Genomic DNA, 25,018 nt, shown 5'->3' with positions numbered 1-25,018 from the left:
AAGGAAGACCAGCTCTTGTCACTGCCCTCCTAGCTTGTGTCCTGCATCTTTCTGAGTGAACTGGTGCCAAGCATGTCCCAGGGTCATCTTGTGAGTCTGAATGTTTGATTGAACCTAAAAAGACTGGTTGGTGTTGGACTGGTGGGTGTGTAGTCAATACAGCCAGAAGTGGGAAAAACACAGTTGGAACCTATGCATTTCGATCCTAATGCCCATGCTTCTCATCATCCTGTGAGACACTCTCAGGGAGGCTCAAGGAGGCCGAAGAACTCTACCAAGTCACAGAGCTGACATTTAACCACCTACATTGTTGCTTCCAAAATCATGATCTTAACCACCAGTTAAGGTGTGACTATAAAGTAAAAATATTTGTTTTTCACAAGTGATTCATTTCGCACCACCTCGATCATTGCATCCACACACATGTGCTCCACAGTGTCATTGGAAGGTACTTAGCTTGATAGTGTAAGCAGACAGGAAGGACGATCATGGGGTCATCCCCAGGAGCTATGATTATTTAGTTTTGCTATAGTGGTCCCTCCTCTCCTTTTTGTAAAAAAAAAAAAATTTTATTTTGAACTACTTTTAGAGAGAAAAGTTGCAAAAACATCAGAGTTCTTGCATACCTTTCACTCAGGCTCCCTTAATACTAACATCTTACATAACCATAGTACAATTACCAAAGCCAGGAAATTACGTTGGCACAATACTTCTAACTAAATTATAGACCTTGTTCACATTTCTCTAGTTGTGTCACTGATATTCTTTTTCTGTTCCGGGATCCTTTCTAGGATCTTATAATGCATTTAGTTATTTCTTCTCAGTCTCCTTCAGCTTGCAACAGTTCCTTAGTCTTTCCTTGTCTCAATACTTTTGAAGAGCACTGATCAGTTATTTTGTATAATGCCCTTCAGTTTGAATTTGTCTGATGTTTTCTATAATTGGGCTGAGGTTATGAATTTTTGTCAAGAATGCTATAGAAATGATGTCCTTCTTGGTGGAAGGAGTCATGATATTCTTAAGTCTCATTACGGGTGCACATTTTTTTCTGTTCTTTTCTTTTTTCTTTTCTCTTTTTTGTTTGTTTGTTTGTTTTTTGAGACGGAGTCTTGCTCTGTCATCCAGGCTGGAGTGTAGTAGTGTAATCCCGGCTCACTGCAACCTCTGCCTCTCAGGTTCAAGCTATTCTTCTGCCTCAGCCTCCTGAGTAGCTGGGAGTGCAGGCACGCGCCACCACGCCCAGCTAATTTTTGTATTTTAGTAGAGACGAGGTTTCGCCATGTTGGCCAGGCTGGTCTCGAACTCCTGACCTCAAGCAATCCACCTGCCTTGGCGTCCCAAATTGCTGGGATTACAGGCATGAGCCACTGCACTTAGCTTGTTCTTTTCTCTTTTTAAGTTCTTTCTTTAACTTCTCCCAAAATGGGCACATTAGGAAAGGGGGTATAGTACCCAGAGTGGAAGCCTGCATCCATATATATGAGCATGCCAGGACCAGCCAGGACTGCTCTTGCTTCTACTATTTTCTTCCACATTTTATTTCCCTAAATTCTCTTTATAGCTCCTTCAGTTTCGCACCTACGTCTCTGATATGCAAATCAACTCTCTCAAATTGAATGTTGTTAGTGAAAATAGCTGGACCATTGCATGAGGCTTTTACCACTCTGTCAACAGGGTTGACAGTGTGTGTGAGGTTTGCGCTCTGATATTATCAGCCTGGGAGATTTGGTGATTAGTGATTAAAATGGTCCTGAGGTTGCTATACACTGGAGACGGTTCCTGGAGATGCTGTGGCCTGAGACAGGTATGGTTTTCTAGAGGGTTCAGCATTGGGCAGTATAAAGCTGGATCACAGGTCTGTGGAGTTTCTCCCTCCCCTTATCTTTACGGGTGTCTGACCCAAGCATGTCTTCCCTTGGGGGTAAGTTCCTTGGTGCTTCATTGTTGGGTTAATGATGAGTTTCAAACTGGAGTTTCAAAAATTAACTGGGGTCAGGGTCAGGCAGGTGGGAGTGGAGATAGGGGTAAGAATTGAGAAGAAGGAAGGCAATACAGAGTCTTGGTCAGGTAGAGGAGGGTCCTGCTCTTAGCAGGGCACACACCTGTAGAATATGTGTTCCTTCCCATTTTTCTTTTCTTTTCTTTTTATTATTTTGAGACAGGGTTTCACTGTGTCACCCAAGCTGCAGTGCAGTGGCATGATCCTAGTTCACTGCAGCCAGATCTCTTGGGCTCAAGCAATTCTCCCACCTGAGCCTCCTGAATAGATGGGACTATAGGTCTGCACCACCATGCCCAGCCAATTTTTTTTTTTTTTTTTGAGACGGAGTCTCGCTCTGTCGCCCAGGTTGGAGTGCAGTAGCGCGATCTTGGCTCACTGCAAGCTCCGCCTCCTGGGTTCACACCATTCTCCTGCCTCAGCCTCCTGAGGAACTGGGACTACAGGCGCCCGCCACCACACCCGGCTAATTTTTTGTATTTTTAGTAGAGACGGGGTTTCACCGTGTTAGTCAGGATGGTCTCGATCTCCTGACCTTGTGATCTGCCTGCCTCGGCCTCCCAAAGTGCTGGGATTACAGGTGTGAGCCACCAAGCCTGGCTTTCTTTTTTTTTTTTTTTTTTTGGAGAGACAGGGTCTCACTCTGTTGCCCAGGCTAGTCTTGAACTCCTGGGCTCAGCCATCTTCCCACCTCAGCCTTCCAAAGTGCTGGGCTTACAGGTGTGACATCCTGTGCCCAGCCTCCATTTTCTAACTCCATGAGGAAAATGTTCCATGAAACACAATTAAGCAAATTAAACTGAAAGTCTCATGTAAGTAGAATATTTCTGGTCTTGAATTTTTAAGGAATGAATTAGGTGTGAGTTCTTATCAGAACGTGTTTAAAATAATGAATGCATCTCTAGGTATGCTTCAGGATTAGTACAATTACCCTAATCTTTCTAGTCTGTTGTGGAATTCAGTGGTGACAAGAGCAGGCGGGTGGGATTCATTTACTGGTTCCTCATTTGGAATTGTAGTGCCCTGAACTGGAAGACATCACGGTACATTATATTTATGTCATGCGTCTACTATGCCAGGAGACATAAACTGAAGAAGTAGAAATAAGGAGGTTGTTTTTTGTTTGTGTGTTTTTTGGTTAACAAGGTAACACAAACATATCAGAATACTGCATTTCTTTATTTTTTCGAATAGGCTGAAAAGCTAAAATATAAGAAGATGAACAGTGGAATATCTTTCTGTATTATTTATCCCCATCTTCTCAGTTCCTAGAAAACCACTGATATCAATGTCTTATATCTCCTTCCAGGGTTTCTTTTCTTTTCTTTTTTTCTTTCTTCTTCTTTTTTTTTTTCTTTTTTTTTTTTTTTGTTTTGTTGTTGTTGTTACTGAGACAGGGTGTTGCTCTGTTGCCTAGGCTGGAGTGCAGTGGCATGATCACAGTTCACTGCTGCCTTGACCTCCTCGGCTTAAGTAATCCTCCCGGTTCTGCATCCCAAGTGGCTGGGAGCACAGGCGGGTGCCACTATACCTTGCTAATTTTTTTCTTTTTCTTTTTCTGTAGCGATGGGGTCTCACTGTGTTGCGTAGGTTGGACTCGAACGCCTAGGCTCAAGTGATCCTTCAGCCTTGGTCTTCCAAAGTGTTGGGGTTAAAAGTGTGAGCCACCACGCCTGGCCCAGAGTTTCTTTTTTACATATATAAGCAAATACAAAAATAGAATCTTATTTTGCCCCCTTTGGGTAGCATATCAATTATCTAAAATATTGTATTTTTTGAAGATTCTGAATCTTCAGTTTCATCAGAATCTTCAAGAATATGTATTTCCTTTTTATTCCTTTTTTTGTCTCAGATTTTTTTTTAATTAAATAATATGATTCCAGTTACGGTCCTCTGTCAACCCCCTCCGAATCCAGTGATCCTCTCTCCCTCTCCATAGAGTAACCACTTCCAAAAATTCATTATTTATCATTCCCAGCACATTTATGTGTTTACTGCATATTTATGAAATCATAAACACAATTTATTCCCTGTTATTCCTGCTTCCATTTTTTCTGTAATAAACAATGCGACGATGTAGTATTTCAAAATTGAACCTATTCTTTCAAATGCAAATGAGCATATCTTTACCCTTTGAGACCTGTGGTGCAAGGAAGAGCCTGAGGGTTGTGCACGTTGCTCTCTTTCATGCCCCACACTTACTGAGTGTCCTTCTTGAGTAGGTAGATGGATGGAGGGATGGATAGATTGATGAATGCTTGAATCTCTTAAGAGAGTTGCCAAACCTCATAGTTCCATCTGTAAAAACCTCCTTGCCTGTGGAGGAGAACAATATATAAATCTTAGTCTCCTTTTCCATCTAGATGTTGAAATGCTTCAGGCCAGTACATCTAACCCAATCCCTAGAGATGGTTTCTCTCAGGCCGCTAAGGACTCTATGATCCGCAAGTTTTTAGAAGGTAAGTCATAGCCATGAGCAGGGAAGCCAAAAGAGTGAAAGAGAAACAAATGCAAGACATTGTCTGGTTCTTTATAAGGGTTGCTCCCCTCAAGGAATGGGCTGTGGCATACATGGCATGCGATGTGAATAGAGGCACTCTGCCTCCCCTGACCCCTCTACCATGAGCTCCCCCATCAGCCCTTTAGAGGTGGGCCAGGAGTTCCAACCAGTGGAGCCACTTGTTTGGGTAAACAAGTTGCCTCTAGCAAGACCTCTTTTAAAATGCATATGTTGTTTTTATTTGGCCAAAATGTATTGAGTGCTTACTATGTGCAAAGCACTGTTCTGGATGTTGGGGCTGGAGATACAAAGAAAAGTAAGATATGATGAATGCCTTCAAGGAGCCTTTACTCGCTGGTGAAGGAGGCGAATATAAACAAAGATACTAAGTTGAGGCTGTGTTGTATAGTGGTTAGGAACATGAACTCTGATCTATTCTCAATTTTCCCATCCAGTTAGCTGGAAAACCTCAGGCAAGTTACTCAGCTCCTCTGGGACTCAGTTTCCTCCATTGTAAAATGAGATAAATGTTGTGATAATTAAATGAGTTATTCTGCATTAAGGTGTCAGAGCACCACCATGCACATAACAAGCAGTTAATGAAGATTTGTTATTGTTATTATTATTACTGAAGGTTTCAAAGGTGGAGGATGTTAAATTGCATGGGTAATTCTTTAACCCTGTCCAGTTGTTTACAGTGTATGGTGCGGTCTGTTGATCAAGTAGATTTAGAAAGCAGAGTGCTAAGAGGAGGGGACTCAGAAGGGGACAAAAGTAGTTTTCACAGTGAAGAGGAAGGAAAAACTCTAAAGCAGTGGTAGACAAACCACAGCTTGGCCATCTGCCTGTCTTGTAAATAAAGTTTTATTGGAACACAACACGACCATTTATTTAGTATTGTATATGGCTGCTTTCATGTCACAAGAGCAGTTGAGTCCCTGCAACAGACTTTATGGCCTGCAAACTTTGAAATATTTACTATTTGGATCTTTAAAAAAATGTGTGCTGACCCCAACTCTGGAACAAAAAGTTTTCCTGAGAGGGGAGTCCTGGGCAGTCTGTTTTTAATCCCTTTTAAGAAGTACCACTTTCATTGGACAGTTGGCAGTGAATGCCCCACCTTTCCTAACTAGGGCTTTGACAGTCCTATCTAGGACTTTTCCTAGTTCTAATAGGATGAATAACTGAATCCCAGCAGTAAAACAGAGATGATAAATCCTTGTGCTCCTGTCCTTTCACTGCATCACTGGGTGTCAATGAAGGTAACATGAGTGTTTTCTCAGTTGCTTTGTGTGGTGTTCTGAGCAGACGATACAGGAAGCGATAGGGAAAGTTCTTTGCTAGGGGGCAGCACTGAGGAAACAAGGTAGGGTCCCTCACTCTGCTTTTATGACTGGCAATCAACCAGTTTGGCCACTGCTTTCAGTCACCTTTCTCTGCGTTTCTAGGCAACAGCATGGGAACGACCAATCTGGAGAGAGATCAGTGCCATCTTGGTCAGGAAGAAGATGTTTATCACATGGTAGATGATGATGATGCCTTTTCCATGGACCTGGCCAGCAGGCCCCCTGTCCCAGTGCCCAGACCGGAGACCACTGCCTCTGGTGCTCACCAGCTGCCTGACAACGAACCATACATTTGTAAAGGCAAGTGTGACAGGGAATGATGTCCAGCTGGGTCTTTGGAGCTCTCAACAGGGATTTCCTGGATGACCTGGTTTTCTGAACCATTGCTCAGAGACTATCCCCTTCTAAATGGTCTTCAACCAGCCCTAGGAGATGGGGTCATATCTTGGGACAGATTCTGAAGCTAGAACGGGAGTAATGACCAGAGTGAGTACCAGCCCTCCCGGAAGTATTTATGTACAGTTGCAAAGGCAGGTAAACAAGAACCCGGATACATTTTTATCTCCTGAAACCCTTCTGGATATTATTAATTTTGAATTGCTAACATTTATTGAAATCTATCAAGAATGCTTTATCTGGAACATGCCATTTAATCTTTACAATAACCTATTAGGTAAGGACCATTATTATGTCATTTGACAGATGAGGAAATAGAGGTTTTACAGAGGTCACTCAACCATTGCATAGCAAAGCCAAAATTTGAACTCAGGGAGTCTGATTTCACAGCCCTGGCTTTTAGACACTATGCTAGGCTGTCCATCTACCCATGTTATTAAAAATTAAGGTTTTGACTTTTTCATAATTATCCCTGGGACATTAGTTAGATACTGATAGCATTGTTAGTTTCACTATTTTTTGGACTTGGTTACAATAATATGGTTACAAGTACTAGAAGACTATTAGAAATAGGAAGAGAGGTGGCTCATGCCTGTAATCCCAGCAGTTTAGGAGGCCGAGGCAGGTGGGTTGCTTGATCCCAGGAGTTCGAGACTGGCCTGAGCAGCATGGCAAAACTCTGTCTCTTCAAAAAATACAAAAAATTAGCCAGGTGTGGTGGCACGAACCTGTAGTCCCAGCTGCTCAGGAGGCTGAGGTGGAAGGATTGCTTGAGCCTGGGAGGTGTAAGTTACAGTGAGCCGAGATTGAGCCACTGCACTCCAGCCTGGGCAACACAGCAAGACCCTGTCTGAAAAAGAAAAAAAAAAAAGAATTGCCAGATCTGTGCTCCTGAACTACATTCTATTTTTCAATGGTCTCATCATGTGGTTGGAGGTGTGGCAAAAGGGAATTAGAAATTGGGGAAGACAGCATTCACCCAGAGCCCTAGGTAGTCGGGTTGGGGTTGCCAGATAAAATACAGGATGCCTAGTTAACTTTCAATTTCAAATAAATGGCAAATGAGTTTTTAGCGTATGTCCCAAATAGTACACACATTTTTGTTTTGCGAAATCCAGCAACCCTGAACTGGGTAGGAATACAGTTGTGAGATATTACGTACTGCCAGGTGCTGTCAGTGCTTCCTGCCTACAGTCTCCTTGGGTATCATCTCCTTGGCATGAGCAGCAGACACTGTTGGTTCCTTGCCCATGTCCCCCTAACCCTTTGCATTTCTGTGCTCATTGGCTGGACCCTGCCTGTCAGCACCAGTGTCTTTCAGCCTGAGGGCTTCCTCTGGCACCTGGAGCCTTCTCTGCCCTCTTACAGGACAGGTTGAAAGCACTGGGGAATTAACACACAGAGTTGCTGCCCTCAACCAGTGCCTGACAGGAGGTATGGATCGGTGCCCCAGTTTACTTGCCGCTCTGGTGAGAGAATTCTTAGTTGTGCATTCTACATTGCGTTCTAGTGATTCCTAGGTTGCCTGCAGTGTAACTTGCTTGTTAACCCACCATTTATTGCACCATCCACTTCCCCGTCTCACCTCCATCACCTCTCAAATAGACTACTTGCATTTGAATCCTTGTCTCGGGTCCTGCTTCTGAGAGAACTCAATCTAAGAAGCGTGCAAATATATGCTGGTAATTCCTAAATAGCGGAGGGAGTAGGGAACAGTATTGATGGCATGGCTCCTTGTAGGGATGTGTTTGGACAGGGGCACAGGTGATTCCTCAAGAGCCCTGATGGACTTGCTAGGAAACTGTGGAGAAACAAAGGAAAGGAGAGAGGCAGGAGATGACAAAAGGGACAATGGCTTGGAGGCCAGAATACCTGGGTTCATCTCTCTCAGCTCTTGCATTTTCCAGCTGTTCAGCATAGGATGTTGGGTAAGACCTTTCTTTTTTTTTTTTTTTTTTTTTTTGAGACAGGGTCTTGCTGTGTTGCCCAGTTTGGTCTTGAACTCCTGGGCTCAAACAATCCTCCTGCCTCAGCCTCCCAAAATGCTGGGATTATGGGCGTGAGCCACCATGTCCAGGCCATTTCACCCTTTTTTTAGCTTTAGTTTCCTCATCTATAAAATGGGTATTGTAATAATACACATATAGATTAATACATGTCCTAATAATACATACTAATACTCTGCCATAGCCTTATTGTGAGGGTCAGATGAAATAATACAGAAGGAAGTACTTTATAAACTGTAAGGCATTGTAGAGACATCACTTGGGTTAACCAGCATGCCAAGGTATTGCTGATTATTGGCAACAGTCTCAAAGTTTAGATATGAATAATGATAATAAAAGCTAACAGTGTGTTTACATGGACCAGGCACTGTTCTAAGCACTTTCCATGTATTAACTTGTTTAATCCTCATCACAATCCAGTGTAAGAACTATTATCATCCTCATTCTACAGATAAGAAACAGGGACAGGAAGAGGTCAAGCCACTTGTCCAAGATCATATGGTTCACAAGCCATAGAGTTAGTATTTGGCTTCAGAGAGCCTCTTTCAGAGCCCAGGGAGCCATAATCACCATGTCATCTTACCATTAAGTGGGCCTTTGTCATGCCCCAGCTTTCTCTCCTAACCTTCATGAATCTGTCCCTCATAAGTGACTTCATCTTTTTTTTTTTTTTTATACTTTAAGTTCTAGGGTACGTGTGCACAACGTGCAGGTTTGTTACATATGTATACATGTGCCATGTTGGTGTGCTGCACCCATTAACTCGTCATTTACATTAGGTATATCTCCTAATGCTACCCCTCCCCACTCCCCTCCCCACAATAGGACCTGGTGTGTGATGATCCCTTAATCTCTTTGGAGCTGTGCACACATTTTACTATTCTACTGCTTAGAGTTCTGTCTTACGGCACTAGTTGGCATTTTAAGTGGTACTTCCTTTTATTCTCAAATTTTAAGGCTCACATTTTCCATGGCTAGCTTCAGGTGCTCAGGGGTCCAGGCACATGTTCGTGTTCCCATTATTGTTTTCTTCAATGAGCTTGTAAATGCTGATCATGTCCTCTGGCTAGCTTTGTCTTTCTAGTTTGAGATTGTGTCTGCTTAGTCTGCCATTACTTGACAATTCCTAGTCCTTCTCATTAATTGCCTCTTTCTACACTTTTGATTTACAGAACCACATATGGTGGTCCTAGGTATGGATTCATTATTATTATTATTTTGTACTGGATTTTGATAATTTTTCAGTAATCAGAATATTGTTTATCTCATAGTTTTTGCAGAAAAAAGTCAAGAGCGGCCTGGGAATTTCTACGTTTCCTCAGAGAGCCTCAGGAAAGGTAAGCCACATGTTATATGAACTGAACTTTTGTGTGGTTGAAGTGTTCATAGGTCAGTGATTTCCAAGTGTAACAATAGCTCCTTGGCATTGAAAAATAGAGGGATCTAGGCCAGGCATCATGGCTCACACCTGTAGTCCCAGCACTTTGGGAGGCTGAAGGGGGTGAATCACTCGAGGCCAGGAGTTTGAGACCAACCTGGGCAACATAGTGAGACCCTGTCTCTAAAATTAAATAAATAAATAAATACAATAGAGAGATCCAAGGATACTTTAGGGTGGCACTGTCTGAGAGTCTTGTACTGATGGTAAAGGGGGAGGGAAAGAGATCAGGGTCCTCTACAATGTTGTACAAATTGGTCATACAAAGGACCTTAATTAGTGGAAAGTGTCCATAAAGCACATAAAAGTATAATCTAAAAATGGAGGTTGATGCCAACAGGATGAAAGTAGGTGGCCCAGCACCCAGTCTTTACCTAATGATACAGCCTTGCTGGGCTGTTTACTTACCTTATCTATACTAGCCAAACTATACTTCGAATCAACTTTTATTTAAAAGGTATTTTGCTTGCCATTGGGGAACAACTTGGAAGTCTCATTTTTCTAAACAGTTTTAAAGGAAGTTTGAGGAGCTACGTGCTCTTTTTTTTTCTTGATTTCCTTGTGCTAAGCAGAAACACTCAGTATTATCCCATTGAGGATTCTTTTGAAAAGTAGCCATGACACCATGTAAGCATTTGAAGGCATCCCACAAGGGCTCTGGTAGTGGGAGACTGGAACTGGTTGGCTTGTGCATTTTGTTTTTTCCTCCACCACGTCTCCCAACACCATTAAAGAGAGCCTTGAGAAGGGCAGACCTGGGAGAAGGATGTGTGGGTGTATGTGGACAGATAGTGAGTGGTTGGGCAGAATGATAGATAAACGTCTTTGAGGCTTTTTCAGTACTCACTGGTGAAGCCATTTCTCTTTATTCTTCATGTTGTGTCCCTGAATCACAATACCCAAATGGGGTCCTGCTGGAGAAATTCAGATTCAAATAGCCTCATATGAATTGAGTGAAACGTCAAGTTGCCTCAGTGGCCCCACGGTCACTGCGAATAGCTCATTCCCCACAGAACTGGAGTCACAGCCTGGAGAGAGATGAGGGTTGGCTTCCTATTTCCCTAGAAGCTCCAAAGCAGAGAACTGTGAATTTGTAATGTGGAAGAGAGGTTGGCAGAGGAACAACCCAAGGGTAGCCAGCTGGAAGCCAGCACCTACTTTATACCTGATGCTGTTGGGCCTGGTCATGATTCCACTGATGTTCCAGTCTCCTGGGGCATTTCATGCCCATGGGTCCACAATCACTGTGCCCCATGCTGCTTAGAGACAGTGAGGGACGAGAGTGGAGCTAAGAGAAGCATCCTGGCTAAACTCTTCCAGTATATTCTCTTCTGGGTGTGGATTTAAGTCTAAAGCAGTGGTTCTCAATTGGAAGTGATTTTGTACCCACTCCCTAAAGAACATTTGGCAATATAAGGGAAACTTTTGGTTGTCACAACTAAAGAAGCGGGTGCTGCTAGCATTTAATGGGTAGAGGCCAGGGATGCTGCTGAACATCGTACAATACACAGGACGCACCCACACAGTAAGGAATTACCTGGCCCAAAATGTCAATAGTGCCAAGGTTGAGAAATGCTTGTCTAAAGGCATCTCAATAATTAAGGCTTGGCTGCTGCTTCAGGAAAACACCAAATGGTGGATGATGCTGATGCAGTGGAAGAGCCTGGGCGTCCTGGAATGGAGACTGTGATGGCCTCCCTGGAGGCTTTGGCAGTGACATTCAGGCCGAGGTTGTGGCTGTGGCTGGGGCCAAGGCTCTGGAGTTCATGGAAGTAAGGCTGAGAAGAAGGAGTGGACACTTATCACTAAGTTAGACCACCTGGCCAAAGACATGAAGATCAAGTCCTGGGAGAGCTCTCTTCTTTCTGCCCATCAAGGTGTCTAAGATCATTGAGCTTTTCCTTGGGTCATCTCTCAAGAATGGGGTTCTGAAGATTATGCTGACACAGAAGTTGACCCATGCTGGGCATTTCACCAGATTCAAGGTGTTTGTTGCCTTTGAGGACGACAGTGGCCATGTTGTCTGGGTATTAAGTACTCCAAGGGGTTAGCCACTACCATCCAAGGGGGCCATCATCCCAGCCAAGCTCTCCACTGGACCTACACAGACAGGCTACAGGGGGAACAAGATCAGCAAGCCCCACGCCAGCTTTTGCAATGTGACAGGCCACTGGCTCTGTGCTGGTGTGCCTTATCCCTGTCCCCAGGGGCACTAGCATTATCTTGGCCTCTGTGCCCAAGAAGCTGCTGCTCATGGCTGCTACACCTTGGCCAGGGACTGCACTGCCACCCTGGGCCACCTTTGATGCCATCTCTAAGACTGATAGCAACTTGATCCCTGACCTCTGGAAAGAGACTGTATTCACCCAATTTCCCTACCAGGAATTCACTGACCATCTCTCAAGACCCACACCAGAGTCTCTAAGCAGAAGACTCAGGTTCCAGCTGTGGTTACAACATTGGGTTTTTATACAAGAAAAATGAAATGAATGAAGTCTGTTAAAAATAATAGCAATAATAATTAAGACTTGGGAGAGTCAGCAGATTTCACACCTCCCTTAAATGTTGCAGCCTTGTCTGCTTTAGTGTGATAGGCTTTGGAATTATTAGCTGCGTTCTTCTGCCCTGATTTTATGTTGTATCTCCCCCTTCTTGGCTACAAGTAATTGTTCTTTTGAGATGAGTCCTCTTGAGCCTGTGACCAGCCTCATTAACCCTACGCCTCTGGTGAGCGGTCCCCAGTGGGGGAACTGTCAAGCTGAGTTTTGCCATCCTTTCCAGGGCCGCCTGTCAGACCATGGAGGGACAGGCCTCAGTCGAGTATATATGACCCTTTTGCGGGGATGAAAACACCAGGCCAGCGGCAGCTTATCACCCTCCAGGAGCAGGTGAAGCTGGGCATTGTCAACGTGGATGAGGCTGTGCTCCACTTCAAAGAGTGGCAGCTCAACCAGAAGAAACGATCGGAGTCCTTTCGTTTCCAGCAGGTAACTAGCTTCGTATGGAATTTGTTTCATTTCTATTTCCCCACTTGACAGTGGAGCAGGGCTGGGCCATGGCTGTCTTGTGTATTGCTGTACATGACACCTGTGCCTGCAAACGTTTGAGTTTCATTGTGAACCAGCGAGTGTGTATGAGTGTCACCTCGGTCTGTAAGCACATGGCTCCCTGGCTGAGAGCTGGATAGCTTTTCCAGGTGCCATGAGGCTTGAGATCAGGAACAAAGACTCAACTATAAACACTAACTCCGCTGCTGTGTCTCCCTGCATTTGGCTCCCTGCTTCTGCTTTCCAGCTTTTTTCTTTTCAGAGTCCCTTTCTCTATTCCTACTGCCAAATACCCTCATAGCTATCACACTTTAGCACTCAAAGAGAACTTGGAAAACTACCAAGAAATATGATTAAATGAACAAAACAAGTTGCAGATGCAAAACTACCCAAATTAAAACAACTCAGACACCTCCACACACAAACTCTGTATTTCTATGGACATGTATATAAATGCAAGGACAAAGATCTGCAAATGGTGGCTGCCTCGGGCCCATTCCAGGGGCCACCTCTCGGGAGAAGACTGGGATTGGAGGACTGGGATGTCAGAGGAGACTCTTGCTTTACCTGAATAGTTTGAAGCTTTTATGAGAATATATAACTCCATACCCGTATCATAAGTGTACACAATATATAATTAAAAACAATAAAAAATCTCAAACTCAACATTAGGAAGTTCCTTCTTAGTCCACCAATGCCTTTGTATTAAAAAGGAAGAAATGGGGCTCAGGAGGTTAAGGGACACATCCAAGGCAACTTTCCTAGTGAGGGGCCGAGTCAGGACTGGAACTATTGCTGTCTCTGTCCACCTCCCCAGGCTGCTTCCTTCAAAGTACTAGCCAGGCCCGACCCTGCCTACCCTCAGAGATCAGATGGGGTTGGGCACGTTCAGGGTGGTACGGCCATAGACCCTGGTGGTGTGTATTCTAATCTCTGTTCTTATGCTATCTGACATACCAGCACCCCTCCAGGGCTGAGATGGGAGCCTGTCTTCTGGGACAGGATTAGTGGTGAAGAGTGGGGAAACGTGTCATCAGGCAGCATTTGCTGACCTCTGACAGTGCTATGTTAGGCATTGTGTTCAACATTAAATAGACCTGACCTCTTTCACTCCTCATACACGCATATGAAATAGGTATTATTCCTCCTGTTCCACGGAAAACTGAGGCTCAGAGAGGCGAAGAGGCAGTCAAGATTCAAACCTCCCCTTTCTCACCCCAGAGTCTGTGCTCCCTTCGCTATACCTTCTGCCTTCTTAGTGCTCCTTAAGACAGGGGCACCTGCTCTGCCAGATGCCCCCCTCTCTTTGGGGGCCTGAAGGGTGGGAGGGCACTCTGGAGAGCTGAATGCAGGAATCACAGGTGCTCCTCACTCAGGAGCCCCCAGGAGGCTGCAGTCCTGCTGAGAAAAGGCTGGCCCTGGCTAAACAATGTCTTTTTGCTCCTTGCCAAGTTGTGCAACCACGTGGCACAGTAGTTAAGAACAGCCAGGGCTCTGGAGCTGGCAGCCTGAATTTACATCTTTGTTCTGCTATTTGTGGCTGGATGACCTTGACCTTGCTGTGCCTCTGTTTTTCCACCTCTGAAATGTGAAGCGGGAGGTCTAGGTGATATAAGCCACTGTAAGCAGCATGACTGGTACATAGTAAATACATAATAAATGTTAGCTGTCTTTCTTTTTTTCTTTTTTTTTTTTTTTTACATTTTCTTGTAGTGTAATGTAATTGCTAATATGAGATATAATCTGTAAGCAATTAATACAAATATAAATAGGTATAAGCCACCACTGACTCAGTCTGCTGAAAAGCTTCTCAGCTAAAGTAGTTTGAGGATAAGTTTAAAGGAAATGAGAAGGGGTGGACAGGGAGGTTTCCAGTGGGAACATAATTTACGTGCCTTATCATTATCATCAACTTGTATGTACCAGTCCATTGTTGCAGAAAGGTAAATCCTTTCCAAGTATTTGTTGTTGTTGTTGTTGTTATACTTTAAGTTCTAGGGTACATGTGCACAATGTGCAGGTTTGTTACATAGGTATACATGTGCCGTGTCTTTCTGTGTTTATGTCCAAGAGACCTCTTCCTTTCCCATGAACTGGCCCAGAACTCTTGGGTGTAGCAGACAACTGGGGTTCATATTCAATGTGGCAGAAGCCCAGCCCATGGGGGCTCACATTGTTTGGTCCTGATAGCCTCCGGGCACTTCCTGAGTATCTCCCCTCCAGGGGCTGGTGGTGTGGAGACATTTCTGGGTGGAGGCCTCATCTTCCTTTTCCTCTGCCTCTCTGTCCACTGCTCTGTCTCCTTCATGTCGCCCTCTCACAAGTGGACTCTGAAGCTTTCCTTCAGCTCCTTCTCTGTGCAGTCTGTGTCTCTGGTTCCACATTTCCAGCCACCAGTTGGCTTTGTCCCCATGAGGTGTCCCAGACTCGCAGCATGTCTAACAACAAACCATCCCTCAAGGCCGCTTTCCTTTCCCAACACCCTCTCTGTGCTCATCACATTGTCTTCTCCTGGAGACAGAGATCAGACCTCAGTGTCTCTTTGGCCTTCTCCCGTGCTTTTGCACACCCAGCCAGCGGCGTGTCCTGCTTGGTCTGCTCTGTGGCATTTGTCCTCTTGCATTTGCTCCTGTCTCTCCATTCCCCCAGCCACATCCCCATGTCAGCTTCTGTTGCCTGCATCTGGCATACTCCATAGTCTCCAGAAAGGTCTACTGGCCTCCATTCCTTCTTCTCTAGTTGACTGGAACCTTAAAGCTGTGACAGGCTCACAATGTTCAATGTTTCCCTGCTGCCTCCTGGACACAGCTCAGTCTCTTCGCCTGCAGCTGCAGATCAACCCCCCTTTCCAGTTTGGCCTCCTGCGACTCCCCCACATGAACCTTCTGCTCCAGCCAAATTGTCTGGACATTTTCCCTAGAATGCTCAGGCACTTAACTTTGGGATTATTGTTAATTGACTAAAATAGCAACAATCTTGACCCTCACATTGAATAAATCTATTCAACATTTATTGAATGACTACAATGGACCAGATGGCAGGATTATGGAAAGGAACAAGACCTGGTCTCTTGACCTTGGAGAGCTCACAGTATCTCGAAGAGGCAAGGCACAAGAGTGCGCACACACGATGAGACAGCGTAGCCCAAGTGCTGGATGGTTGGCATGGGCAATCACTAAGGACTGGAGCATCTTGGGAGGCATCAGGGAGAAAGTGGGCCTTGATCCAGACTGATGGAGGGGAACCAACATCCCTGAAGGTCAGGGGAGTGATGTGAGAACACAGTCTCAGAGACGGGAATACCTGTGGAGTATCTGTGAGCTGGGCTAAGAGGCATACATGAGAGGGGCCGTATAGAACAGAGCTGGGGACCAGAGGGGAGGAAAGACAGTTTCTTCTGGAAGAGATGGCATCTCTTCAGGCACAGATTCTGTGAGTATTTGGATTTCTCTGGGGGCTGACTGTGAATGTGCTGAGCCTCATTTGCATGTTGTAAATGTGACTGCAATATGATATACCCTGCAAACAGCATACAATCGGAAAGAAACTCTCATTCCCAGAGGTTATCATTCTGTTGTACACTTAAAAAATAAACTGGCCGGCACGGTGGCTCACGCCTGTAATCCCAGCACTTTGGGAGGCCAAGGTGGGCAGATCATGAGGTCAGGAGATAGAGACCATCCTGGCTAACACACGGTGAAACCCCATCTCTACTACAAATACAAAAAATAGCCCGGCGTGGTGGTTGGCGCCTGTAGTCCCAGCTACTTGGGAGGCTGAGGCAGGAGAATGGCGTGAACCCAGGAGGCAGAGCTTGCAGTGAGCCGAGCTAGCACCACTGCACTCCAGCCTGGGTGACAGAGCAAGACTCCATCTCAAAATAAATAAATAAATAAATAAATAAATAAATAAATAAAAATAAACCAATTTTTTTCCAGGAAAATCTTAAACGGCTAAGAGACAGCATCACCCGAAGACAGAGAGAGAAGCAAAAATCAGGAAAGCAGACAGGTATGTGGCTTCCTAGGGTGCTGCATTGTATGGGACATTGCTGTCATCTGTTGTCCTTGACTCTCCTTTTGGCTGTGGCCTGAGTGGGCAGAGCACTTGCCCAGCATTCGTCACACTGTTTACAGATCTGGGTCCCCCACTAGACTGTAAAGACCATTTGCACAACGGTTATATCTTATTTATTCTGTAAACAATCTGGTACCTGATACATAAGACATGCACAGAAGTGAATAAGTGGATTCAACTCTGCATCCTTCCACCTTTTCACTCGAAGAGGATGGTGATACTTCCTCTGCAGGCACCTGACTCTCCCTTTGGCAGTTAGGAGGATGTATGTTTTTTAAGCAGAAAAAGGGAAAATCCCATTTACACGGTGTCTGTTTCTGATTCTGGTGAGCAATGGCATCATCTGCATCCACACCATTTAGTGCTTCAGAAGCCCATGCCCCAGGTGTAGCAGGGCTCCCACGCTGCACTAGCAGGGCCACAAATTCCAGTAGTGCACACTATGGACTGGGCCCGCTCCCCTTAAGCCTACCCTCTGTGCCAGCCATGTGGCACCACCACCCCTGAGCAAGAAGTTGGCATTTACCCACAATGCATCTTCCCACAGAGAGTCTCTGGCATAGTGGGCCTCTGTGATTAACCGAGGCCAACCTTATAGCAAGAGGAGCATGCAGGAGAAGGCTTTCAGAGGCACTCAGATCTTGAATGGATGGAGCCCTATTACACGAAGAACCAAGTTAAAATCTAGCCCTGTTTGTGCACAGCTTCCACAGTCTCTCTCCAGCTGCCATCAACTGCCTGACTTCCCATGAACCTAGTGGGACTGGTAACACCCTGGTCTCCAAACAGGACATTCTCTCCTGCCATGGGCCCCTTGCTCATGCCATGCCTCTTCCTTCTCACCTGTATGAAAACTACTGGGCTGCAAGATCCAGCCCTGGCAGCCCCTTCTCAGTAACGCCTTCCTGGACCACCCTAGGACATGGTATTCCTTACTCGTTCAAGCGTATGTGGGACCTACCACTCCTTCCATTCATCTGGCACTTCTCTTTTTCTGTCTCTGGTTGTTATCACCTCATTCCTTTATCCAAGCCATCAGCAGTCCACAGATGTGCTGCTTCCAAAGCGCATCCTAAATCTGGTCATTTCTAACCATCTCCCATGGCACTGCTGCAGCCAAGCCATATCATCTCGTGCCTAGACTAAGGGAGTAGCCACTCAGTCGTCTCCCCATAGTCACTGTTGTCTCTCTATAGTTAACCCATCGTAGCCAATGATGTTTAAAAAATTTAAAAATCAGATAATGCTATGCCCTTGATGAAAGCCTTCCAGGGGCTCCTGTCCCACTCAGGGTAAAATCATATTCCTGCTCACAGCCTACAAGGCCCTATGTGATCTGCCCCCTGAGCTCATCCTCCATTCTCCCCCAAACCCTGTGCCACAGTCCCTGGACTCCTTTTTATTGCTCTAATAAGCCAAGAGCATTTCTCCCTCAGGGCCTATGCACTTGCCATTCCCCTACCTTTCCCCATATCTTCACCTTCCGGCCCTTTTCATCCTTCAGAGTTCAGTGTAGCATCTCCTCATCGGAGGCCTTCTCTGCCATTCTCTCCAGAGTAGCCCTCCACGACTTACTTCCTGTTCCCTGGCGTCCTCTCTTTTCACATATCACAGACTGGAATCATCTTAGGTTTCTGTCCTCAAGGTATGGCCCAACACCCCATCTCCCTCCTACTAGAAGCTCCACTTGGGCAAAAACTTGTCTGCTGTGTGCTCCGGGGAGTCCCCAGCGCGCAGAACAGTACAGTGATGGAGCTCTAGAAGGCTTTGTTGGAATAGTTGGTTTCAGGAAACTGTTTGGTGACACCACTCATTCATTCCACACTTAACAAGCACCAGGCACCCTGCCAAATACAGAGACCTATGAGACACTCGCTTCACCATCTGGTAGCTAATGAGTCAGTTATCTTTGTGTTCACACAGGCCTGGCTTGCCCTACTAGGGTCTGTTCCACCATGCCTAACACAGTGTTTTGAAGATAGTACTAACCTAGTGAATGTTAATGATTTTGGGAGAAGAGGGGTTAAGAGGTTTTAACCATTGCAGAAGGTCAGAGAGATCATCCTATGACTTCTGCTTGGGTATCTGGATTTTAAATTTATGCTGCTGGTACCTGAGTTCACACTTGTCTGTCCTCCTGGTTGAAAGGAAGAGAAAGGAGAGAAAGCAGAAAAGCTTTTCGAGATCTACACAGTCATCCTAGGGTCAGATAATAGGGGTCTCAGTGATAAAAGAGCTGAGATGCTTTTTAAAACTAGAGTCCATAAGATAGTCCAAAGATAGAAGTGTTGATGAAATGAAACATTTCAGGTTTTTAAATACCGACAGCTTCAAGAAACCTGTGATTTGGCGGTGCACCCAGTGTTTGAAGGCCCAGGAGTCCTAGTGTTGGAGTCACGTGTGCTCAGCAGTCTGGGCTCAAGACCTGAGCCTTCTGGGTCTCATCACATTCTGACCACTCACCTAGGCTCCACCTGGTGCCACTGGAGGTACTGAAGCAGGACAGACGCACGTGCAGAGGAGTAGAGGGGTACAGGGATGGACTCTGGGGCCAGCGAGGTTGGGGTCAAATTCCTTCTCACGGCTCACCCCTCACTAGCTGGGAGCTGTGGGCAAGATATTTCACCTCCCTGAGCGTCAGTCCTCCTTCACAAAATTGTAAAAGTGAAAGTGCCCACCCCAGGAGGGAGCACTGAATGAGTGAGGGTATAACCAGTGCCCAGCACAGTGCCTGGCACATGGGAGTACTCCTAAACGTGTCCGCGCTCATGATTACATAGAGGCCCACACACCAGCTGTGGTCCTCTCAGGCAGGGCCATCCAGAATGAATAACAAGTTCTGAAACATTATGCAAGGTTCGCCCAAGGCTGTTCAGGCTGTGAACAAATGATTGATGCCCACCAGTAGCTATAGTCTAAATCAGAATGGTCAATGTTTACAATTTACCAAAAGAACATGGCTTAGTTTGCCCATCTGTAGCCCCCATCCCCCACTCTCCAAGAAGCAGACCCTCTGACAAGGACATTTTGGGGAGAGGGATGTTAAGTATTTGTACTTTTTATATCAGGTGCTTTAATCAAGTCATAACTATTGAGAGATTAAACTGTATATAATTAGATACCAAAGAAGAATGACCGGGCACGGCAAGCAATCTATATGGGAGAATGTTCTGCCTGTTGGCCCCAGGGGCCTCCTTGTTAGTGGTTCTTATTGTAATAAAATATACATAACATAAAATTCACCATGTGAACCATTTTAAAGTGTATAATTCAGGCTGTGTGTGGTGGCTCACACCTGTAATCCTGGCACTTTTAGAGGCTGAAGTGGGAGGATCACTTGAGGCCAGGAGTTTGAGAGCAGCCTGGCCAACATGGCAAAACCTTGTCTCTAACAAAAATACAAATATTAGCTGGGTGTGGTGGCACGTGCCTCTAGTCCCAGCTACTCAGGAGGCTGAGGCAGGAGAACTGTTTGAACCCGGTAGGTGGAGATTGCAGTGAGCCAAGGTGGCACCACTGCACTCCAGCCTGGGCGACAGTGCGAGACTCTGTCTCAAAAAAAAAAAAAAAAAAAAAAGTATGCAATTTAGTGGCATAAAGTACATTCACAGTGTTGTGCCAGCATTACCACTTCCATTTCTAGAACTTTTCTCCCCTGATAAGGATTTGAGAGCAAATAGCTGGTGTGGGAGGTGATCCCAGGGAATGCGGTGGGGGATGGAGAAGTGAGACAGGTAGGAGCCAGTGGAGTACACCCACCTGAGCGATGAGACAGCTGGGACGTTTACACAGCAGCTCCCATCCGCCGTTGGTGGAGGCCTGCTTGGGGAGGAGCACTCATCATTCTGCTACGAGAAACAGCCTCAGGCAATTGGAAGTTGGACCCTGTACTGCATGCTGAGGTCCAAGGGTGGCAACTGCCAAAGCGAGGGCATCATTTATGGTTGAGTAAATATGACATATTATTGACACACGGTAACATTGATCTATAGGAAAATTAGGGTTGATGAATAAGATTTGTGCTTAAAGGATCTTTTCTAAGAATGTAACCCATTCTAAACACAATGACTGATTTTTCATTTGAGAACTTTGTTTGCCTTAGGGAAAAAATATTAATCTTTAATTTGGGTTAGAACGCCAAAGAGAATTAAAAATTAAGACTGTTCTTAATAACTTGACCATTTTTCTTCAACCCCAGGGGATTGTTTGCTCTTACTGGGCTGGTACAGAGCGCTGATGGCGTAGGAAATTAGAGAAGGGCTGGTGAGAGCCATGGCCTCACAGAGAAGATAATCAATATTTGTGTTCTGGGTGTGTCCTGTGGAACAGGACATAGAGGAGCTAACCGGGTCCCAGGAAACTTGGGTTCTGATTCCCGTTTTGTCACTGAATCACTTTATGATCCAATTCCTTTAACCACTCTGTGCCTCAGTTTCCTCACTGGGGGCTATACCTGACTTACTTACTTAATGGAGAAGTCATGAAGTTTAAAGGAGGTATAATAATGCATCTAAATGCACTTTGGGAAAGCACTATGCAATATAATCGTGATAATTATTCCTAGCATTGTACCTTTATTCAAAGATATCAGGATTTTATAAACATTCGGACTGGTTCTACCTGATTTTTTGAACTTTTGACCCCCTGTTTTTTTCCTGTGTATTTTACTTTCCTTCTTTATAGAATTAGTTGAGATTAAAAAGTTGCCTCCTTGGAGCTAATTAAGCAAACCAGAATCTCCCTTTAAAAAAAAATGATTTTTGGCTGGGTGCAGTGGCTCATGCCTGTAATCCCAGCACTTTGGGAGGCCGAGATGGGTGGATCATGAGGTCAAGAAATCGAGACCATCCTGGCCAACATGGTGAAACCCCGTCTCTACTAAAAATGCAAAAATTAGCTGGGTGTGGTGGCACATGCCTATAGTCCCAGCTACTCAGAGGCTGAGGCAGGAGAATTGCTTGAATCCAGGAGGTGGAGGTTGCAGTGAGCCAAGGTGGTGCCACTGCACTCCAGCCTGGTGACAGAGTGAGATTCTGTCTCAAACAAACAAACAAATGAACGAATGAACAAACAAAAAATGATCTTTAAAAATCTAGGCCAGAGCTGGAAGAAAAATAAAAAGACTGACACTCATTTGGTCTCTAAGATACTGTGGGTGCCACCCATGTGAGAGTGCCCTTGGCTATCTTTTGCCCAAGTAGCTCCAAGCTGGGGTGGGTGTTTCCGTGGCATGGTTGTAGCCAAGAGAGCCCCAGCATGTGAAAAAGACCTGGATTACACAAAAACCTAGGAAGCTGGTTGGACACTTGGACCATACACTACACCTGAAGCCGGAGTCTCCAGATGAGGAAGGCTCATGCCTGTGCAAGCCAACAATCCACTCTGATCATTCTCTGTGCCGAATGTTCACTGGGGGATTTGGTGTGCCCTTTCCTCTGGCTGCTCCTTCATCCTGTTCCAGTTTATCCATTCACCCCGCCAGATTTCTGGCTTTGGTAGGTGGAGCCACCTCTGCCCCTGGACTCTCTGAACTTCCTGCCACGCCTGTCCCCTAGAAGGGTAGAGGTAGAGGAGGAAGTGGTACCAGAAGATAAAAGCACACGTCCCCAAAGCTAACACCTCTTCTACCCAAGTTTGTATAGCCACCGCTGTGTAAACCCTGCCCCTGGGCTTGAGAAGGTCCTAGGCAGCCGGGTGAGTCTTGAGCCAGGAGCACATCTTGCCTTCAGGAAGAAGTTGGTGCTGCTGCCCCCAGACTTTTTTTCTACTCATCAGAGGAACTGTTTTCTGCTCCTAGAATCCAGCATTGGAAATGTAGGGAGGAACAGAGATAACCTCTGGGCAGGGCTAAGCCAGTAAGAAGGTCAGGTCAGTGCTTTGTTCGACAAAGGCATCAGCTCTCTTTACCCCATGGGCCTTGCAAGTCACAAAATTCTTCATAGGCCTGAAGGACCTCCTTTCATTAGCTTTCTGGATCATGACTGTGCATGTGGGCCACCCACCCCACACCCACCCACCCACCATCCATCCCTTATGCAGAGAGTGAGAGGCTGTATGAGCAGTGGTTAAGAGCCTAGACTCCGGAGCCTGGGTTCAAATCCCAGCTCTGCCGCTTACCAGCTGTTTGACAGGACATGCTACGTCACTTCTCTGTACCTTAGTTTCTGCTGGCATTGATGATAATAATATTTATTTCTTGGGTGTTGTGAGGGTTAAATGAGTGAAAAATACCAAAGCTTTCAGAACTGTGCTTGGTGCATAGCGCAGCCTGTTTCTACAGTCAAGGATGGACATACCCCTCCTCAGATAAGGGTAGTGATTCAGAGAGGAGAGCTGTCTTGCTGGAGTTCCACAGCTGCTAAGTGGCAGGGCTGAGGGCCCAAACCTTTCTCTTATGGTTTGTTCTTTCTGCTCCCTGATGCAGAAGCACTTCTCTGTCCCTTTCTCACATTATTCTATCCCTCTCTTCAGTCTCTCAGTGACAGCCACACAGGATTCAGTAGTTTCAGTGCTGAAGGGGAGGGGGCCACCAACCCAGGGCCGCTCCCTCTCCCATGGTCTTTTCCCCTCCCCTCCCCTGCGGGCTCCAGGTGGAGGGAAGCCGCTGGGCAGCTTGGTAGGTGACAGTCTGGTATCTTGACAGCTTATCCCTCTTTCCTCCAATTCCAGACTTGGAGATCACGGTCCCAATTCGGCACTCACAGCACCTGCCTGTGAAAGTGGAGTTTGGAGTCTATGAGAGTGGCCCCAGGAAAAGTGTCATTCCCCCCAGGACGGAGCTGAGACGAGGAGACTGGAAAACAGACAGCACCTCCAGCACAGCAAGTGAGCAGCTGGGGGTGCAGGGGGTGGGGTCTTCTCGGCTGGGCTCCAGCTGGCGCCCTTGGGCCTTAGGAAACATCCTCTTAAGAGCCCAGGAGATCTCCAGTGGGGCCTGGTTTGGGTTTGAGAGGTGTAAAAGGTGGGGCAGAGTTACCGTTTGCCTATGAGGTTTGCTTCGTATCCCATGAAGCCCGGTTAGTTGATAATTATTACTCTAGCCCTTTTCTAAATATCAAAACCTAATACTAATAGTTAACATGTATTGAGCATTTACTATATTCTAAGCCTTTTTATAGATTATCTAATTTAATTCTCACTGAAGCTCTATGAAATAGGCACTGTCATCTCTGTTTACTGAGGAGGAAGCAAGAGGCTTAGTGCTCCGGCCTAGGTTAAATAGCTAATGTGGAGTAGCCGGAATTTGAACTCATTCTGGATACAGAGCCAAGACTCTTAGCCACCATTCTTTGCTGCTTCCTCAACTACAACAAAGCAAGGGAAAGGGCACAGAGTCAGAAATATCAGAAAATAATGGACTCAAGTAAAATAAAAAGAAAGAAGAAAAAAAGAAAATAATAGACTCAAATTCAAACATTCCAACTTTACAGGCAAGTTGAGGATCTAATTAGGAAATGCCTTCCTTTTGGCTGGAAGGCTTCAATAATCATCTGATTGCACAGACAATACAGCCTGATGCACCAGGCAGGAGCTGAGGGCTTTGTTCCCGTATCTAGGGCAGTGTTAGCTGACTCCAGACACACTGGTTCACAAGCCACATAGATCGAGTTTCTCTTATTTCATACATTTCAGTGCTAACAAAACAGCTAGGAAAGCAATAAAGGAGCCAGAGAGCAACTGAATTTCAGGACTCATATCTCCTTAAATGTCAGGCAGAGAACCCCATAACGCATGTTGGAGCAGGAAGGTTATCTAACCCAGGAGTTCTTAATCTTTTCTGCATCACAAAGCTCCTTGAGAATCTGATATATACTTTGGCTCTGTCCCCCAGACCCACGCACAGTTGTATGCATGTGTATGTGTGCACACACACACAATTTTGCCCACCCATGGACTTAGGTCAAGAACCTCTGAGCTAGTTTTCCTTCATCCTGTATAGATGGGGTATTTGTGACCCAGAAAGAGACAGAATTTTGCCCAAGGTTACATAGCCAGTGAATGGCAAAGGTGCGAGTAGATCCTAGCTCCTTTCTCTTTCAGGTGAATGTTTCTGCCATCATTACCTGTCAAAACAGACCCACAGCCTATCACATGACTGCCTGGGAAGTCTAGTCTGGACAGAGGAGAAAACTTCCCCTTACTTAATGGGGGTGATCATTTGTATGCAAAGCCCACTGGGAGCAATTTGAGAATTCTGACAAGTTCAGGA

General features: G+C 45.6%; 1 protein-coding gene across 4 annotated transcripts in view; it reads left to right on the top strand.

Annotated features, from left to right (window-relative positions):
* The window catches only part of PIK3AP1 (phosphoinositide-3-kinase adaptor protein 1), a 127,288-nt gene that overhangs the window by 87,459 nt on the left and 14,811 nt on the right, over window positions 1-25,018 (top strand). For 2 of the 4 annotated variants that reach the window (XM_028853388.2, NM_001266956.1), the window contains 6 exon segments: window positions 4,363-4,458; window positions 5,948-6,145; window positions 9,519-9,584; window positions 12,467-12,672; window positions 16,671-16,743; window positions 23,479-23,634. In XM_028853388.2, coding sequence (XP_028709221.2) covers window positions 4,363-4,458; window positions 5,948-6,145; window positions 9,519-9,584; window positions 12,467-12,672; window positions 16,671-16,743; window positions 23,479-23,634 — 795 coding nt within the window. 4 annotated transcript variants of the gene reach the window in all.

The sequence above is a fragment of the Macaca mulatta genome, chromosome 9, assembly GCF_049350105.2.
Source record: "Macaca mulatta isolate MMU2019108-1 chromosome 9, T2T-MMU8v2.0, whole genome shotgun sequence".
NCBI classification, from domain to species: Eukaryota; Metazoa; Chordata; class Mammalia; order Primates; family Cercopithecidae; genus Macaca; species Macaca mulatta.
The sequence above is the reverse complement of the archived record's forward strand: the minus strand, read 5'-3'. Positions and strand labels throughout refer to the sequence as shown.